The sequence below is a fragment of the Rhinolophus ferrumequinum genome, chromosome 4 (assembly GCF_004115265.2).
Source record: "Rhinolophus ferrumequinum isolate MPI-CBG mRhiFer1 chromosome 4, mRhiFer1_v1.p, whole genome shotgun sequence".
Lineage (NCBI taxonomy): Eukaryota > Metazoa > Chordata > Mammalia > Chiroptera > Rhinolophidae > Rhinolophus > Rhinolophus ferrumequinum.
In genome coordinates, this window is record NC_046287.1 from 42,112,664 (window position 1) to 42,128,744 (window position 16,081).

Genomic DNA, 16,081 nt, shown 5'->3' on the forward strand with positions numbered 1-16,081 from the left:
TTCGGGAGCTCACCGGCAGCTCAGCTCAAGGTGCTGTGTTCAATCTTAGTTGCAGAAGGCGCTGCCCACCATCCCTTGCGAGACTCGAGGAATTGAACTGGCAACCTCGTGGTTGAGAGGATGCGCTCCAACCAACTGAGCCATCTGGGAGGCAGCTCAACTCAAGGTGCCGTGTTCAACTTTAGTTGCAGGGGGCGCTGCCCATCATCCCTTGCGAGACTTGAGAAATTGAACTGGCAACCTTGTGGTTGAGAGCCACTGGCCCATGTGGGAATCGAACCAGCAGCCTTCGGAGTTAGGAGCATGGAGCTCTAACCACCTGAGCCACCTGGCCGGCCCCTATTTTTAATTTTTTGAGGAACCTCCATACTGTTTTCCACAGTGGCTGCACCACTTTACCATCCCACTAATAGTGCATATCCTTGTTGATTTTTGATGGTGGCCATTCTGATAGGTATGGTTTTTAATTTGCATTTCCCTGATGATTAGTGATATTGAGCATCTTTTCATATGTCTGCTGGCCATCTCTATGTCCTCTTTGGAGAACTGTCTATTCAGATCCTCTGCCCGTATTTTTAATAGGATTACTTGTTTTTTTGGTGTTGTTTGAGTTCCTTACATATTTTGGATATTAACTCCTTATCGGATGTGTCACTGGTGAATATCTTCTCCCATTCAGTAGGTTCTTTTTTGTTTTCTTGATGGCTTACTTCACTGTACAAAAACTTCTTAAGTTTTATGTACTCCATTTTGTTTATTTTTTCTTTTGTTTCCCTTCCTGAAGAGACGTATCCAAAAAAATATTGCTGAGAGTCAAAGAGTTTACTGTGTTTTCTTCTAGGAGTTTTATGGTTTTAGGTCTTACACTTCAGTCTTTAATCTATTTTGAGTTTATTTTTGTATATGGTTTAAGAAAGTGGACTAATTTCATTTTTTTGCATGTATCTGTCCAGTTCTCCCAAAATCGTTTATTGAAGAGACTGTTGTTACCCCAGTGTATATTCTTGTCTTCTTTGTCATAAATTAGTTGACTATAGAGATGTAGGTTTATTTTTGGGCTCTCTATTCTGTTCCATTGATCTTTGTGTCTTTTTTTATGCCAGTGCCATGCTGTTTTGATTACTATAGACTTGTAGTATAGTTTGACATCAGGTAGTGTAATACCTCTAATTTTGTTCTTTCTCAAGATTGCTTTGGCTATTTGGGGTCTTTTGTGTTTCCATATAAATTATAGGCTTATTTGTTCCACTTCTATGAAAAAAATGCCACTGATATTGATAGGGATTGCACTGAGTCTGATGATTGCTTTGAGTAGTATGGACATTTTCATGACATTAATTCTTCCTATCTAAGAGCATAGTATATCCTTCCATTTATTTGTGTCTTCTTCAGTTTCTCTCTTCAGTATCTTACAGTTTCCCATGTAGAGGTCTTTTACTCCTTGGTTGAATTTATTCCTAGATATTTTATTCTTTTTGATGCAATTGTAAATGGTATTGTTTTCTTAATTTCTCTTTCGGATAGTTCATTATTGGTGTATAAAAATGGAACTGATTTCTGAATATTAATTTTATGTCCTGCAATTTATTCAATTCATTTATCAGTTCTAATAGTTTTTTGGTGGAACCTTTAACATTCTCTTTATATAGTATGTCATCTGCAAATAATGATAGTTGTACTTCTTCCTTTGCAATTTGGGTGCCTTTTATTTGTTTTTCTTGTTTGATTGCTGTGGCTAGGACTTCTAATACTACGTTGAATAAAAGTGGTAAAAATAGACATCGTTGCCTTGTTCCTGATCTTAAAGAAAAAGTTTACAGCTTTTTGTGATCATGCCTGTTCCATGTTTCCTCCCCTCCTACCAGTCTTGACTTGCCTTCTTCTTTATATCCTTAGTTATAGGACTTCTGTTCAGCTTGTTATCAGGTGGTTCTTAGTGATGGTTATTCTGTAGTTTAGTTGTAATTTTGGTGTGATCATGGGAGAAGGTGAGTTCATTTTACCTACTCTGCCATCCTGACTGGAAGTCGTGTGGTTCTATCTTATGGTAGACATTGGCCATCAGAGAGTTGGATTCTTGGAAGAGATGGGATTATACATATTTGAAGAGGAATATCAGATGGAGAGGGAGAAAATGATGCATGTTAGAAGGGAAAAGGCATTGATATTCTGTTATAGTGTAGTAAATATTTACATTGAGAGTAAATAAAAACAAGCAAAACTATTTCCACAGCTTTGATTAATAAAGTCCTAAATTACACAACTTTTATTATAGTGGCAAAAAGTTACTATGATGGCAAAAAGCACTTTTTAATTTGAGATATAATTCATATACCATCAAATTCACCATTTTTATTTTAAAGTGTATAATTCAGTGGTTTTTAGTACAGATGCTCCTTGATTTATGGTGGGGTTATGTGTTGATAAACTCATTATAGTTGAAAATATCATAAGTCAAAAATGTGTTTAATACACCAACCTACTGAATATATAGCTTAGCCTAGCCTACCTTAAACGTGTTTGGAACACTTAGATTAGCCTATAGTTTATGCAAAATCATCTAACACAAAGCCTGTTCTATAATAAAGTGTTGAATGTCTCATATATTTTATTAAATACTGAAAGTGAAAAACAATGGTCGTATGGGTACTTAGCATGAAAGCATAGTGGCACACAGATGAGCGTTTGTGGACATGATGGGATGCGAAAACACAAAACACAGTATCCAGAAATCACTGGCAGTATAGTCCATTGTAGAGTGCTGGTGGTTTACCCTTTCGATTGTGTGGCTGACCGGGAGCTATGGCTCTCTGCTGCTGCCAGCATCATAAGAATATTGTACCGCATATTGCTAACCTGGTAAAAGTTCAAAATTCAAAATTCGAAGTACGGTTTCCACTCATGGGTATCACTTTCACAACATTATAAAGCTGAAGAATGGTAAGTTGAGCCATTTTAAGTTGGGGATCATCTGTATATTCACCAGGTTGCGCAAGCATAAGCACTGTCTAGTTCCAGAATGTTTTTAGCACTCCAAAAGGAAACCCTGCACACATTAGCAGTCGTCCCCATTTCTGCCCCAGTCCTTGGCGAGCTTCTAGTTTTCTGTCTCTACGGATTTGCCTATTTTTGATATTACACATAAATGGAATATAGTATGTAGCCTTTTGTGTCTGACTTCTTAGACTGAACATAGTATTTTCAAGGATCAACCATGTTGTAGTATGTATCAGTACTTCATCTTATGGCTGAATGATATTCCATTGTATGGATATATCACATTTATCTATATATCATACTGGTTTATTAGTTGATATGAATTTGGGTTGTTTCCACTTTTTGGCTATTGCTATGAACACTCATGTATCAGATTTTGAGTGGACACATATTTTCAATTTTTTGGGGCATGGCAGAAAGTATTTTTAAGGAAGCATACTTGAACAAAAACTATACACATTCATTTGTGCCAGGAATCATTCTTAGGAAGCCAAGTCAAATGGGCATTGGAAAAATAAATATTTCATTAATACTTCATTAGCTTATTTAATTTTATTCTTTGTGTTTGAAGAAAATTTAGAAATGCATAGTGGTACTCAGAGCACCCTTTTTTTTTTTTTCTAGGCAAGATTACAGAGAGGTCACTTATTACTCAAACAAGGAAAGCTTGATGAAGCAGAAGATGACTTTAAAAAAGTGGTAAGTTCAGTTTGCATTTGCCTCTATGAACATATTATTTTGAGTTAACATACTAGATTTATATTTTATTGAAAGATATTTAATAATAATTTTATAGCAAAAGGGAAAATCACTTGATTTGTGTATGTAGGAGTCATAATTCCTGAATTAGTAGGTAGTGGCTGATATCAAAGAATCACTTTAACAGATGGAATGTAGTGTATCGAATAAATATATAATCCTAACTCAGTTTATATAGCTCACATGCTCTGTTTTGTCTTTTATAAGAATCTAGAGATGTCACCTGAGCTATTCTAAAAGTCCTCTAAGTAGCTTGGGAAACCTTTATCTGATTTGAAAAGAGTAATGAAACAGATTCTTAAAAGGAAATTTTGCGATTATCCATATGCCTATTTACAAAGTGTGAAGTGTTTTGGATTTGTTGGGGGAATGTTACAGGCTTTGTCACAATACTCAGTAAATATGCAGACAAGTCCAAAAAACATTAGACTTAATTGTATTGCATTGGAAGCTGTCTCACGGTCTCAGTAACATTGCATGTCATTTTATGTTTATCTGATCTTTCTTACTACTTGGGATTCTCCTATGAGAATGTGCATCTATATTCAATGGTATTTTATTTTTAACTGAGATAATTGTAGATTCCCATGAAATTGTAATTAATAATACAGAGAGAGCCTCTGTACCCTTTCCCTAATACCCAGTTCCCCACAATGATAACGTCCTGTAAAACTGTAGTACAATATTGCAACCAGGATATTGACATTGCTACAATCTACCAGTGTATTCAGATTTCCCAGCACTCATTTCTTTGTGTGTACTTAATTCCATACACTTTTTCTTGTATCACCACAGTCAAGATACTGAACATTTTATCGCTACAATGCTATCCCTTCTGTTGCCCTTTTATAACCACACCTTTCCTTTCATAGTCCTTTGGCCTCTTATCCATAACTCCTAGCAACCACTAATTTGTTTTTCATTTCTTAAATTTTGATATTTCTAAAATGTTGTATATATGGCCTCAAATGTATGTAACCTCTTGGAAATGACTTTTCTCAGCACATTCCCTGGAGATTCATCCAGATTGTTGCTTATATCACTTAGCTTGTTTTAACTGCGAAGTATTCCATAGTAGGTGTATGACACTTTTTATTTATCCATTCATCTGTTGGTGGATATTCGGGTTGTTTCCATTTTTGGCTACTACAAATAAAACTGCTAATGAATATTCTCATGCAAGTTTTAGTGTGAACATAACTTTTCATTTTCCTGGGATAAACGCCCAGGAGTGCAATTTCTGAGTTGTATGGTAATTGTGTGTTTAGGTTTTATAAGAAATTATCGAATTGCTTCCCAGAGTGCTGGAGCCATTTTAGGTTCCTCTGCATCCTTGCTATAATAGTATTTGGTATTGTCACTATTTTTTTTTTTAGCCATTCGGAGAGGTATGTAGTGATAGCTCATGGTTGTTTTAATTTACATTTCTTTAATGTGCGTATTTGTCATCTGTAAATCCTTTTTGGTGTAATGTATGTTTTTTGCCCATGTTCTAATTGGATTGTTTGCTCTTTGACTATTGTGTTTTGGAAGTTCTTTGTTTATTTTTAGACACTCTATCACCTATGTGGTTTGCAAGTATTTTCTCCCAGTCTGCAGCTTTTCTTGTCATCTTTCTACAGGGCCTTTCAGAGAGCAAAATATTTTAATTTTGAGGAGGTCGAATTTATTGATTTTATTTTTTCCTCTGTAAATCAGGTTTTTGGTGTCATGTCTAAGAAGTATTCACCAAGACTTAGGTTTCAAAGATTTTCTCCTATGTTCTAAAAAATTTATGTTGTTATGTTTTACATTTAAGTCTATGATCTATTTTGAGTTAATTTTTGTACAATGTATGAGGTTGAGGTTGAGGTTCATTTCTTTTGCCTCTGGATGTCTCATTGTTTTAGCTCTGTATTTTGAAAAGGCTTTCCTTCCTTCATTGAATTGCTTTTGCACCTTTAAGAATAATCCTTTGCTTGTACTCGTGTGAGTATGTTTCTGAGTTTTCTGATCTGTTTCTGCCATTCCTGTGCTCTCTTGATTACCGTAGCTCTATAGAATCCTTTGTAGAGGGCAGAGTGATTCTCCCCACTGATTCTTCTCTGTCAGGATTGTTTTAGCTGTTCTCCAGCGAATGCCTTTCCGTATAAATTTAGAATAAACTTGTTTATGTCTACAAAAAGCCTTGCTGATATTTTGGTAGGGATTAAAATAAACGTATAGGTCAGTTCGAAGAGAACTGACGTATTATGTTCAGTTTTCTAAAACAAATCCACGAACACAGTAGGCCTCCTCCTTTGTTTAGGTCTTTTATTTCTTTCATTAGCATTCTGTAACTTACAGTGTACAGATCCCTTGCATGTTTTATTAAATATATACCTAAGTATTTTTATTTCTGGAGTGATTTTAAATGGTATTGTGTTTTTAATTTCAATTTTTCATATTGAAAAATCTTTTTATGATGATTTCATCAGGAATGTACTCACCTTGTATTTAATTCTGTGAGAGAAATCTTAATGGGCATTACAGATGGGAAACCAAGTTATATTGTAACACTGCAGAAGTGATTTAAAAAATTCACTAATAATTTTGTGTGTAAAAACAATTATTAGATTGGATTTGGTTTAGAGAAAAATAGAAGTGCAGAGTTCATATATTTCAGAAGTATTTTATTTGAAGTAAATTTAGGTTATCTAGAATACCTGGATTTAAAATTTAAATTAATAATTAGAAAATCTCACATATCATTTGTCTGAACAGTAAGTACAGTGTCCCAAGGGTTTGGGTAGCAAAGGGAGGAGAGGATCATGAAGTGGGAATATTGAGAAGAACTTATCAGTTAACATATATAAAATTGATTACATTTTAAGCATTTAGAACATAGAGTCTACTGGACAAATGATAGAATATTAGGTGGACAACACAAGAGATACAAATAAAGAACTAATATCTACAGTGTTCAGTCTTTTGAAGTGAAGAGATAAACATTGGGATTGTTCAGAGGGACCACTGTCTGTTACATTTAGCAAAAATAAATCAATAATATAGGGCCTAATATTGATGGGACTTGAAGGAAATATTTCCTGTCATATAATACTGTTACATTGCAAACATAAACAGCTTTTGCAGAAAAATCTGGCAGTGAATATATGAAAGAAAAACATTTTATGGATGTCATTTTTCATGAAATGTCTTAGTTTTTCTACTTATAAAATAGAGGTATTGATGGGGAAAAAAACACATGTTGTTCGAAGATACTTATTGGTGCTCCATTGTTTCTGGAAGGTGAGAGAATGTTGTGTCAATATGAAAGAATAATATTAACAAGGATTATTTACATATGGTGTTGATTTATAGACCTAGATGTATACAAAGTAAAGTCAATTAAAAGGCAAAATAAAAATTGTGTGAAATGTTTTATAAGTATAGAAAACTATTATGTGTACTAGATTGGTATTAGTGGCATTTATTTAAAGCTTATAGCTCATTTTGTTTTCGTGAAATTGTATACAACAGATTTCGAAGAAAAAAGAAAAGTTTTGGAACAAGAGGCAGGAACCTTGGGTTTTAGATGTTTGTAATTTAGCCATGGTTTACACAGCATTCAGAACCTGTGGGGCATACTGCTAAGTAATTTGCATGGATTATTTTACTTAACGTTGTTCCACCTCTGGGGTGTGCTATATTGGTACAGTAGTGCCCCCTTATCTGCAGTTTTGCTTTCTGTAATTTTTACCTAGTCCACTATGGTCCAAAAATAGTAGATGGAAAATTGCAGAAGTAAGCAATTCATAAATTTTAAATTGCATGACGTTCTGAGTAGCATGATGAAATCAAGCTTTCCTGCTCCGTTCCACCTGGGATGTGCATCAGCCCTCTGCCAGTGTATCCACGTTGCTTGTATACGCTCCCACCTGCTAGTCACTGAGTAGCCGTCTTGGTTATCAGATCAGCTGCCAAGGTTGTAATGCAGTAACCCTATTTTACTTAATAATGTCCCGAAAGCTCAAGAGTAGTGATGCTGGTGATTAGGATATGCCGAAGACATACACGTTATCGTAGGTGTGTGTATATAGGAAAAACCAGTATAGATAGGGTTATGTACTATCTGTGGTTTCAGGCATCCATTGGGGTCTTGGAACCTATCCCTCTCGGACAAGGGGGGATTTTACATTGGAGGAAGTTGAGGTTTAGAGAAGTTCAGTAACTTGTCCAAGGTTACACCATTACTAAGCAAGTAGATTTTGAGATTCCAGAACCTGCACTCTTAAGCATTCTACGGTTTTGCCTCTACTATAATTAGCAACTGTCTGTGTGCATCCTTTGAAGGCTATTCCTGTAGAATATGGGAGCAGGACTCGGACATGTGTGTGTGTTTCACATAGCGCAGAACCCTTGCTGCTATTTGCTTAAAAAAAGAGCGAGAAAACATGTACTCGCTTGTGCACAGACAAAACCCTCTGGGAAGATATGAAGAAACTGATAATACTGGTTACCTCTTAGAAGAAAAGTATAAAGTGGCCTTGTAAAGTTCTTACCTTCCAGGGACCTCATCTGTTTCATTGTGAAGCGTAGAAATTGAATAGTTGATAATTCTGTCTTTATTGTTTGGTACCATAAAATGGATGATTTCTGGGTCTGGTTTGAAAAAATTTATGTTATGACTATATTTTATCTTTACCAATTAAATAATTCTTATACTTTAATTTTTAAAGATTTATGAATACAGATGATACATAATAACTTGTTTGCTTTATATGGTCTCAAACGAGCTTTTTATGGTATTTAAGAGCATTTACCAGCCTATTAAACATACTCAAGATTTCATCTTACTAATAAAGAACTACATACAACTAGATAGATATATTCAGCTACATTTTACGTAATGGAGCAGAAGTTTGAATATACTTAATCTCTTTCTGGCTCCAGTGATACTCTCATATTTTATGTATACAGATTACTCTGCTGCCGGAGTCTCTCGTAAATAAGCATCACTTCAGGTCCATATCCGCTGTGCTAGTCCTAAACAGGATCTTATGTAGTTTAGTTTGTCTTTGAGCTATCAGTGACTCCTGCTGTAACCAGTGCATGTGGTCATTTGTTAGTTCTGACAATCACTGCTATAGGGAATACGTGAGTTTATATATTATAGAAAGTTCAAAAAAGGAGTTTGAAATTTTTATTATCATTTTTTGCAGTACTTGCTGTGTGTTATATAAAGTATCTTAATTTCTCAATCACTACTCTTCAATAGCAATCACTATTATCCCTCCTTTGATTGGTGAAGAAAATGCACATAATAATGAAGTCAGGATTTGTGTTTAGTTGTTTTTTTCTTCATTCAGACTTTATTTTAAAACATTAATAATACAAAATCTTTTTGGAAATATTCACAACTTGGCCATTTAGAAATGGTACCTTATTAGTTATGTATTGCTGCTTAACAAATTGCCCAGTTAGGAGCTTAAAGCAGCATGCATTTGTGATCTTACAGTCCACAGGGTCAGAAATCTGGGCAGGCTTAGCTGGATCCTCTGCTCCAGACTCTCTCACAGGCTGTAGTCAAGATGTCAGATAAGGCTGCAGTGTCATCTGGACGTTTGGCTGGTGAGGAATGGCTCCCAAACTCACTTGGTTGTTGGCAGAATTTAGTTCTTCTCGAGCTGTTAGACTAAGGCCTCAGTTTTTTCTGAGCTGTTGGCCAGAGGTTCTTTTGGTTGTTTCTTATGTGGGCTTCTCCATAAATCATCTCACAGCATGGCAGCTTGCTTCATTCCAGTGAGCAAATGAGAAGGCAAGAGATTGACAGCAAAAGAAAGAGATTACTAGCAAGATGGAAGTCACAATGTTTTGTACCTTATTAGGGAAGTGACATCTTACCACCTTTGTCATATCTGTTTGTTGAAAAGTTACAGCTACATCCCATACTCTATGGGAGGAGATCACACAAAGACTTCAGTTCAGAAGGTGGGGATCATTTGGGGCCACCAATCCACTGTTTTCATTTGAGGTCTCAGAAATAGGGATTTCTACTAAAAAGAGCAGCTTACCTCTTTCCACAACCCCTTATGCGATAACTATTACTGGTTTTTATCCAAAAGCTCAGTGACCACAGTAAATGGTAAGAAATAAAATATTGTCATAGGGAGAGGTTTGGCTGAAAGGGTCAGAAATGTAAGACACTAAAGAAGAGAAGGAATATCAAGAAATGAAAAAAGGAGGGAGGGAAATACTAGTAGGGTCCAGTATTTCTACATGTAAATTAATATCTTGGAAAATGAGAGGGCATTTGGGAGGAGGCAGCAACCTTGTGGAAAGAGAGAAAAATCTTCCTCTCATTTAACCCTCTGAAACTGTCTAGGATTATAAGTAAGTCCTTAGTTTTCTTCTCAAACTCTTCTCTTCCCTCCTTGGAAGAATCCCCTCCTTTTCCTCCTCCCTCCCTCCCAGCCCCCAGGAGGCCCAGATGACCTAAGCTCATTCCCTCTTTCCTGTTCCCATTGTCTGAGCATGAAATAAGGCTGAGGTCTCCATCCTCAACCTTGCGATTTAGGGCTTTCCCCTCCCTCACCTTCCAACATGAAAAATTCTGTGGGATATATTAGACTCTAAAGTTTAGGAGAGAAAAGATGCAAATTCCACCCAGAAGTGGCTGTCTTACACATTCTCTCTAAAAAGGAGCAGTAGTGCAACTTACCAATAAACTACTTTTACCGAGAGCAAAGTGACAACGCACACAAATTTATACCCCTTCCAATGTGGTCTATGAGAAGTATTCAAAACCACCCCAAGGATGAGTCCTAGACAAGCATGCCATGACCCTAAAGCACCCCCTTTAACTGGATAATTCAGTCGTGTCGGGACAGTCCTCCCCCATAGTGAGCTGAGGTTGTCAAATTCCTAGTTACCCATGAATACTTGGAGTCCTCCAAAAGTCAACGGGTTATACAGACAAAGTAGAATAACTAAAGTATCCTAAAAACAATCGGTGAAATGTAGAGCCTCTACCAAATGATAATAATCTTAAGGTTTCTTGTTTGGAGTGTTCTCTCCTACGAGGCGGCTGTGGAGGGGTTTTTAAAAAACCAAATCTACTAAAAGGGGAAGCAGTATGATTGGTCCATTGAAGGAGAAACATTTCTATAAAAATCTGTTATCTGTACCTCGCCTAAAATTGGAACTCATCAACTACAATTCCCATCTTAAATAAGGATATTAGATTTCAGGAATTATTGCATATAAACTCTAATCTTTAAAAAGTCCCCCCAAAAGTCAGTAGCTTCTTAATGTAAGTACCCAATTTTTCTGAGCCATTAAGCTTAAGATTTTCTATCTGGAGGAAGAAATTGAGAGTCACTGTGCACGAGCCTGGGCTGGGAGTGGGGACGAACTGTAAGCAGACACAAAGGATCTTTTGAGGTGACAGAAAAGGTCTAAAACTGGTGAAGGTTTGCAAATGTGGTAAATTTATTAAAAATCATAGAATTGCATTCAAAATGAGTGAATTTTATGGTATATGAATTATACCTCGATATAACTTTAAAACAGAGACATGGTAAACCTCTTAAAACCACATAGGCTTTTTAATAAGGCATTACTCTTAAATTTTACCCTGTAAATTCTTTCTTATTACATCTTAGTCCCTCTAGTATCAAATCTTTTTCTATCCTATAACCTCTAAAAAACAAAACAAAACGCTCTCTCCCTCAGTTTCCCTGTGTTTTTCAATATTTAAAAAAAAAAAAGGAAGTATAACTAGAAGGCAAAATACATAAAACTAGTTATTTGCACTTGAGCTATACTTCAGAACGTGAGAAAGTGCTTTCCTTATTACTTCATTCTTCTCTACCTTTTCACATCCCTGAATATATTTGCTTCCTGGTACGATTTGGGGGAGCCAGGGCTGTAGACTCTAGCTCCGCTCGCTCTGTGTACCGTACCGGTGGAAGATGCTTTTGCTGTTGCTTCCCATGGGGGCAGCAGCAGAAGCAAGTCACTGGACAAGCCAGTTCTGCCAGTGTCTCTACCCGTCTCCCTCAATGAACATAAGTATTTGGAATGGTCAGACCTTTGTGTATACTGTGGATATTAGACGTAAGAGATTAAAAAACCTGTTTAATTTCTTATTATTCTTATAGCTCAAGTCTAATCCAAGTGAAAATGAAGAAAAGGAAGCCCAGTCCCAACTTACAAAATCTGATGAAATGCAGCGTTTGCGTTCACAAGCACTTGATGCTTTTGAAAGCTCGGATTATACTGCTGCTATAACCTTCCTTGATAAGATTTTAGAGGTAAGTGTCTAAGATACTACAGCTGACAATCCTAACACTTACTGCTTTTTTACTGTAAGGCATGTTTATACACTTTGACATGTTATATACCACAAAAAACATCTGGGTAGGATAAACATCAGATTGGTCCTTGGCCTTTCAGCTCTTAAGTGAAAGATGGTATTTATATAGAACAAAATTTGGAACTGACCTTTTCAGTAAGTGTACTGCATGTGCTGTGGAGTGGGAGTTACATATTTGTATACATTGCTTGCTTTGCTATTGTTGTTTGACTTTATTTTTTATTTATTTTTTGGTGCGGGGAGAAGACTTAGAGGTTAAATAAGGAGGTAAAGGATGAAAGAGTTGGTTAAGAAAAAGGAAAAATAATGTTTGGGAGGAAATAGGAGTGTTTAAAGTGAGAAGTTTCTAGGGAAGAAGGCACATGAAGAGTTGATAGGATCCAGATGGTTCTAGATTGGGAAATTGAAATCGACAGTTTCCTTGCCTCTGAAGGACTTAATGAAAATGCTTTCAGAAAGAAGTCTACTAAAGTTTTCAAATGAAAGCAATTGTAATTCATATTTACCACTTTCATAGCACTTTGATGTAGTTTCATTTAATTTTGGCAGCAAACTTGTGATATATGCATAATGGGCGCTTCTTTGATAATTTTATAGAGGAAATCGTGTGATGTAGTCCAGTGGAATTCACATTTTACTAAATTATTTTGCAAATCCTTCATTAAAGAAAAATAAAGTTACAATTTTTACCTTCCAGTAATTAGACTATCTATTCTGAACTAGCTTATTGTTCAGGATATTTATGTATATATGTTGATTTTGATATCTTACTATATGTGAAAAATAGACATGACTTTAGAACAGCTCTAAGATATATGTAAAGAAATTTCCACAGGCCTTATTGGTGAGTTTCTGGGTTTACATTTTGAAGTATACTAGTGCATTTACTAAACATTTTCAGTTTTTCAATAAAATAGAAATGATGAAGCCTCAACCTTCTCAAATAGTTTTTCTCTTTTCTTTTTATTATATGAGAATTTAATTTCAAGGAGATGACATTTTAGAAAAGAGAATTTCATTTAGTTATTAATAGAACAAAAATATTTTACAAATTTAGAACCAGATTTTATTTTATTTTTATTATTATTATTATTATTATTATTTTAATTTTAAGGCGGGCGCAGCTCACGGTGGCCCATGCAGGGATTGAAACGGCAACCTTGGTATTATTAGCTCCACGCTCTGACCAACTGAGCTAACTGGCCACCCCCAGATTTTATTTTTTGATGTTAGAAATTAGAATTGTTGATTAAGTACAAAAATCTGATTACAGAATATTCTCTTCAAAATTAAATATGCTTTACTGGGAACAACCTTCCATGTACTTTTATTTTCAACATTTTACAATTATATAATTGGAGGAGGTCGGAAAAGGGCCTTGTTAGTATATATATCTTTCCCCTATTAGCATTTATTTAAGATGTCCTTGAAGAAATTATTTTGTCACATCTAATTATTTTTGTCATATCTAAATTGTATCAGACTTTTAAATACTATTTACCATATAGAAATCACATTAATTGAAGATGGTTTATGTTGATAAATATGTACACAAAATATGTGGAATGTAAGTATAAATATGCATAACTTACTGCTTTTTAAAGTCTAGTTCTTTCGTTTCTCAAGGTTTGTGTTTGGGATGCAGAACTACGGGAACTTCGAGCTGAATGTTTTATAAAAGAAGGGGAACCTAGGAAAGCGATAAGTGACTTAAAAGCTGCATCAAAATTGAAGAATGACAACACTGAGGCTTTTTATAAGATCAGCACACTGTACTACCAACTAGGAGACCATGAACTGTCCCTCAGGTCAGTTCTAGTGACATACACATCTCATCCTCATTTTATCGTTGGCTGTAAGATAGTCATCCCATTCTTTTAAATTTTATATTAATAAAATTATGCTTGAGGTTTTCATAGTCCATATCCTTTTATAGATTTTGTGTTATTCCTAAGTTACTCTATTTCCACCTAGTTTATTTTCATGAATTAAATATGCTTATTAAAATAAATAGGAGATATGTAATATTTGTAGAAGGAAAATGGAAAATAATGTATAACTTAAGCCATTTTCATTTAAATTAACGTGTGCATGGTACATCATATATAAAAGTATATTATTAAGCCCGTGTGCATGGTACATCATATATAAAAGTATATTATTAAGCCAGTATGTTTTGTTTAACTGTTACAAACAAAAAATACCTTTTATTGTGATTTTTGTATTTAGTATGGAAAGCTACTCATTGATTATTTTGACTTGGAGTATTTTCTTCTTTTTAAATACATGAGCAGTGAAGTGCGTGAATGTCTTAAACTTGACCAGGATCATAAAAGGTGTTTTGCACACTATAAACAAGTAAAGAAACTTAATAAGCTGATTGAGTCAGCTGAAGAGCTCATCCGAGATGGCAGGTAAGAATATGCTTATCTAGACTATCTAGCATTTCCTCATGTGTCTTTTGTCGGCACAGGAGAACAGTTGAACTGCTTGCTCTTTTACTATTTAGCTATTGAGGATGGCGTATCCTAGGTAGCACTGGGCCTTAGCAAAACTACCACAACTGTGCATTTTTTTTAAAAGGCAGAATATAAATAATAGTATTGTTATCAGCAGGTTTATTTATATTTCACCAAATATTTATTGAATATCTCCTGTATCAGGCACTGACTGTGTACTAGGGGTGATGAAATACATATGACTATAGTTTTTGGTCTTAAGAAGCTTATAGTTTAGGGTGGGAGACAGACGTATACATTGATTATTAAAATTAGATAGAGATGTATACAGAGTATATAGCTCCAAGTCTGGGATATATGAAGCAAAAAAGAAATGCAGGGAACTTACCACACTGTGTTTTCCCTCAGGTCCAGAGGTTCCTAGCTGGTCTACCTTCTTCTCTCCCCCTTTCTGAGTCTTTCATATTAAAAATAAATAAATAAATAAAAAACACACACACATACACACATATATATGTATATATATATACACACACACACGTATATACATATATATATATATATATATATATATATATATATACACACACACACACACACACACACATACACACATATATAATGTTTAGGGTATTTAATTGTACCTAGCTGGACAAATTGGGGAAAGTACAGTTCCACCTTCTCATAAGCTAGCCTGTTTTTTAAGTGCAGTATTTTCTGATTGAACTTTTTATTTCAAGCTAATTGTAGTTTCACGTGTAGTTACAAGAAGTAAAGCAAGGTCTCACATACTCTGGAGTTTCCTCCAGTTGTTTTACCATCATGGAAAACTTTAGAACAATATCCCAACTAGGATTTTGGCATTGATAGCTAGCTTCTGTTTAAAATGTTATATTTAAAGCTGTGTTTTAATACATCAGCATTTGAAAGGGAGGATCGCAGCACACTGGGAATAATGTGCCACAGTGGCATATAAATATATAAATATATCTCAGTTTGCCGTTACTGAGGAAAGTAACTTACTGTATAACATGACTAGTACTTTCCACCAGTGTTCAAAAAATGCTGAAATAGCTTTTATTGTTCTTAGAAATCTAGTAAAGTTAGGAATTTAAGCAGGTTCCTTCTGCAAGAAAGTACATTGTACTTAATTGTGACTATTAACATTCATGATAAAAAATAGCATGTATATAATGGGCTCCATTATTTCATGAAAGTGTATAGTGACCAAGAAACAAAACCTTATTTCTGTTTTGCTGAAAGTACTCCATGTAAGTGAGACACTAACAAAGTGTTTTACTCAGTTCCAAAACATGAGTGTTTTTCTGTAAAGACATTCATCACTTGGTTTAATCGGTACTCACAGCTGTGCTTTGTCCATATACATTTTCTGTGGTCGTATGTTTTATCTCCTCTTATTTTGCAGATAGTACCTTCCTTGATACTGTAGATTAATAAGGTAAAAGCAATGTTTGAAGGCATGTGCTCGTTCAGGTGAACTGGTTAAGCAACATACAGTGAAGAGTAGTGG

The 16,081-nt window shown here is 35.1% G+C and overlaps 1 protein-coding gene and 1 long non-coding RNA gene across 2 annotated transcripts in view; one reads left to right on the forward strand and one right to left on the reverse strand.

Moving 5' to 3' along the window:
* Positions 1 to 16,081, forward strand: part of DNAJC3 (DnaJ heat shock protein family (Hsp40) member C3) — a 65,347-nt gene that overhangs the window by 29,458 nt on the left and 19,808 nt on the right. Inside the window, exons 4-7 of the mRNA XM_033104222.1 lie at positions 3,622 to 3,696; positions 11,877 to 12,029; positions 13,718 to 13,899; positions 14,386 to 14,505. Coding sequence (XP_032960113.1) covers positions 3,622 to 3,696; positions 11,877 to 12,029; positions 13,718 to 13,899; positions 14,386 to 14,505 — 530 coding nt within the window. The remainder of the gene's footprint in view (positions 1 to 3,621; positions 3,697 to 11,876; positions 12,030 to 13,717; positions 13,900 to 14,385; positions 14,506 to 16,081) is intronic.
* On the reverse strand, positions 9,173 to 16,072 carry LOC117021299 (uncharacterized). The gene is made up of 3 exons (XR_004422835.1): positions 15,915 to 16,072; positions 14,939 to 15,007; positions 9,173 to 9,506 (listed from the first exon to the last, which is right to left on the reverse strand). It is a non-coding gene; the product is annotated as an uncharacterized LOC117021299 (long non-coding RNA).